The sequence below is a fragment of the Nematolebias whitei genome, chromosome 1 (genome assembly GCF_014905685.2).
Source record: "Nematolebias whitei isolate Nwh7 chromosome 1, NemWhi1, whole genome shotgun sequence".
NCBI classification, from domain to species: domain Eukaryota; kingdom Metazoa; phylum Chordata; class Actinopteri; order Cyprinodontiformes; family Rivulidae; genus Nematolebias; species Nematolebias whitei.
In genome coordinates, this window is record NC_056498.1 from 47,497,348 (window position 1) to 47,501,257 (window position 3,910).

At 46.2% G+C, this 3,910-nt stretch overlaps 1 protein-coding gene across 1 annotated transcript in view; it reads right to left on the minus strand.

Annotated features, from left to right (window-relative positions):
* Nucleotides 1–2,187: 2,187 nt before the first annotated feature.
* srfb (serum response factor b) overlaps nucleotides 2,188–3,910 on the minus strand; it is a 135,675-nt gene continuing 133,952 nt past the window's right edge. The window contains exon 7 of the mRNA XM_037678055.1: nucleotides 2,188–2,756. Coding sequence (XP_037533983.1) covers nucleotides 2,661–2,756 — 96 coding nt within the window. The 3' untranslated portion in view covers nucleotides 2,188–2,660. The remainder of the gene's footprint in view (nucleotides 2,757–3,910) is intronic.

Here is a 3,910-nt window from a genome sequence, read left to right on the forward strand (position 1 = left end):
GTTTGTTTCCAGCAGACGAAGAGCGCGAGCGTCAGAACAGATGCTGGACCCAAGAATCCTGAGAACACGAGTTCAGGAGACTCCGGGTGCAGCGGAGGATTGTGCGACGAGCTGTGAAATTAAAATAAATCTTACATTTCTGTCGTCTCCAACCGCTTCAGAAACCAGCCGCGGGTAAAGAGGCACTACGGTGCAGAAAAGAGGATCTCGGTCCAACAACTCGTTCTTTGCGATCAGTCGCTCAGGGTCCTAGTTAACGTTTCAAAGCACCTTGTGCCTGCGTGGAAAGCCAATCGTCATTTAAGGTGTTATCCTGCAGACTTCACTTGAACGTTGCGTGCGTCAACACAAACATTCTGCACAGGAAAAGTACAAAGTTCAACTTTTGCTTTAGTCCGAGTACGGTTCATCGTTTGCAGCGCTACAGCTTCAACACGCGTTTAATCCCAAACAATCAAGGTAGCTTTTGGAAACGACTCGTACCCTTACAGCTTACTGAAACGCTTCACTTCTTGTGAAAACTACGTTCGTGTGCGAAGGAGTAAATAAAAACCGTGAAGCGCTTTAGTTGACAAAAATATGCTAAGGTGGTACGGACAGATTTGTCGGTACCCTTAAAGAAATGCAATCTTTGCATTATTCTCATGTTTCAAACAAATTCGTATCGCAGGCGTATCGAGCTTCTCGGTATTTAAAGGGAGGCGGTTCGGTTCTGGTCACAGCACTGACCACGCAGCAGAGAAGGCAACGAGGAGCTCAGAAAGAAGGTTGCACACGATCACGATGTAAAGGTAACGGCTACAAGACAGCAGATGTACATGTTGTTAAAGTGTACAAGAGTCAAAGCACTGCAGCAAACTATCGATGGCATGGACGCAAGAGGAAATGCGACCCCAGGCTGATCGTACTGATGGTGTGGATGGCAGGAAACTCGTCCGAACTATTCAAATTGAAGATTTCTGATTAAACCAGCTCTGTTTTCAATCGTAATGGGCAGAATATATCTATATAGATCTATAGATACAGATAAGTGATGTGTGTTATCATTGTACGTTCTCATACAATGATGACTCTGCATTTAACCCATCACAGGTGAGACGCACCAGGGGAGCAGTTGGGGATTAGGTGCCTTGCTCAGAGACACGTGGGCATGTCGGAGAGTGGAACTGTGACTTTCTGGTCCCAAGTCGGCTGCTGTACCTCTACACCATCTAATTAAATCCTCAAGTGGAGTTCAGGTATATCAGAGTGAGGGAAGAACGGAGCGTGAGACCGACAGACGGATCAGTGCAACTTCTGCAGTGTTGTGGACTCTGTGCCGGTCCGTTGTGGTGAAGAACCGAGCTGCAAGGAGAAGCTCTCCGTTTATTGATCAGTCTACGTTCCTACCCTCACCTGAGGTCATGAACTCCGGGTAGAGACCGAAAGAACCAGATCCTGGATCCAGGCGGTCCCTACAGGGTAGCTGGAGACCGGGTGAGAAGTTCAGCTCTCCAGGAGAGACTTGGAGAAGAACCGCTGATCTTCCACATCCAGAGGAGAACGTTGAGGTGGTTCAGACATCTGGTAACGATGGACCCCAGACGTCTCCGTTTGGAGGTTCCGGGCATGTCCAAGTAGGAGACCCCGAGGAAGACCAAGGACACCCCTGAGACGTCTCTCAGCCGATCTGGGGACGTCTTGGAGTCCTCCCAGAAGAGCTGGAGACGTCTGGACCTCCCTGCTCAAAGCTGCTGCCTCCAGAACAAGAGTCTGTCTTTTGTTGATGATAAAATGAAGGATGCTGTTAAACTTTGTTGGTTGTGACGTGATTATTGTGGAAGGCACCAACAAGTTTCTGTTCACGGGTCGCCAGCATGAACCAGGACATGATGATCATCAGTTTAAATCTTTGTGATCTGAAGGACAACTTGCACATTGTCATCGTTGTTGCTGTAAAGTGCCGCGTGAAGAGCACGAGTGAAACTGATCCGGAGATGGTGAAGAGCAGAACCACGGCACAACAACCAAACTCCCAAACAGCGTGCGAACATAAAGACGGCGTATTAAATTAATTTACACAAACATGTTTTATGCAAATCGTTTTCATTACATACAAAAACCACTACGTTTAAAAAAAAAAAAAAAACGACACGCCGATGATGCACAAACTGAACCGCACAAAAAAAAAATACACGTTCTTTTTTCTTTTCAAAAAAAATATTTACAATTGTCAAAATGTCTTTTGTGTTTTCCGTTGAAGCTTCTCCCTGCTCGTTTACAAAAATAAAAAAATAATAGATATGTGCACGCACAGACACGTGCTCGTGCACGTTTTGCTCACACTGGAACATTCAGACAAACAAATGTCTCTTTGGCTGGTGTGAAGCTGCGGCACCTCGCAGTGTTTGTGTAATTATATACTAAAAATTAGAAAAATACACGCTCACGCAAAAATAACACCGTTAAACAGGCTCCAATGATGGTGACAGATCTACATCTACCAAAAACTTCATGTTCTGCCACAACAGGCCCTTGATTGAATATATGTGTAAAAAAAATCACATTCAGAAAGGTGATGGTTTATTCTTGTAGGAAGGCATCACAATAAATAGATTTGTGTGTGTGTGTGTGTGTGTGTCCCTGGGTCTGCCGTGGTCAACAGCTCCCGCCGCCGTCCGTCAGTCGCTCTTCGAGCTCTGGGTGGCGTCCAGGTTGACCACCTGGAGCTCCGTCAGGTTACTGCTGCTGCCGCTCGACTGCTGGCCAATCACCATCTGCGGCACAAAGCAGCCGGGTCAGGGCGCGGCCCGCGAAGCACAGCCAATCACAACGTCACACGACGGACCGGAGCAGACGTCCTGCTGCTGAACGCAGCAGACGCCGACATTCAGGCCGAGATAACGAGGCGAACACGTTCTACGAGCCAAATGACAGGAACGTTGTGGAAAATGTGAACAGAATTTTACAAACCCTCATTTTATCCACAATAAAACAACTTATCAAACCTTTAAATTGTAATTTAATTAATTTTGTGGCTAATTAGGTTAACTGGCAACTGGTCAGGAGGAGGACTGGGGATGATGGTTCACCAGTCTGATAAAAATCTGAATAAAATTCCTCCATGAGAAGTTTGGACGTCCATCGTGCGCCGTTTATAATCTCAACAGATTAGAAGAATCTGAGCTCAAAGGACGAGGCTGAAGGTGAAATCTGGATGAAACCAGAGCTTTAACATGTCCAGAACAGAACCAGACCCGTCAGGCAAAGAAGAAGCCACATGTGAACCCCGTCCAGAACCGCTGCTCATTTTTAATAAATAATAAACGTCTTTCCATCGTCTCAAGACACTCGAAGCTCTTTACAACAATCTGTGCCTCAGTTCGTACACCTAGATCTATACGGAGACTAATCAGTTGATCACATTCATTCACTGAAGGGACACATCAGAGGCAATGAGGGGTTCAGTGTCTTGCCCAGGGACACTTCAGCATGTGACTGCTGGTGGAATCAAACCCCCATCTCTCCCATTGGAGGACGACTGATCTAACCACTCAACCACAGCTCAGCCCCATATTTAAACGGACTGAGGTGAAGTCCAGACTAAAGAGACGGAGCATCCAGCCTGCTATCAGATCAGTTTAAAGGTTGGCCTCTCAGATGGTATAGGGGTGCATCCCAGGTCTCTTGTAAACGAGTCCTCGTGTCTCAATGGGACTAACCAGTTTAAATGAAGGTTGAATGAATTCTATATCCTGCGGATGTTCCTTTGAAACTCTGCTACAACAATTTCCTGCGGGACCGATAAAGTTCTATCTGATCTTATTGGTGACTACCGTAACTTACACATCTGGAAAGGCTCCATTAACGTGGAAAAGTGTATAAAGGTTTTAGAAACACATCTGCCATTGTTAGCAGCAAATCCAACAAA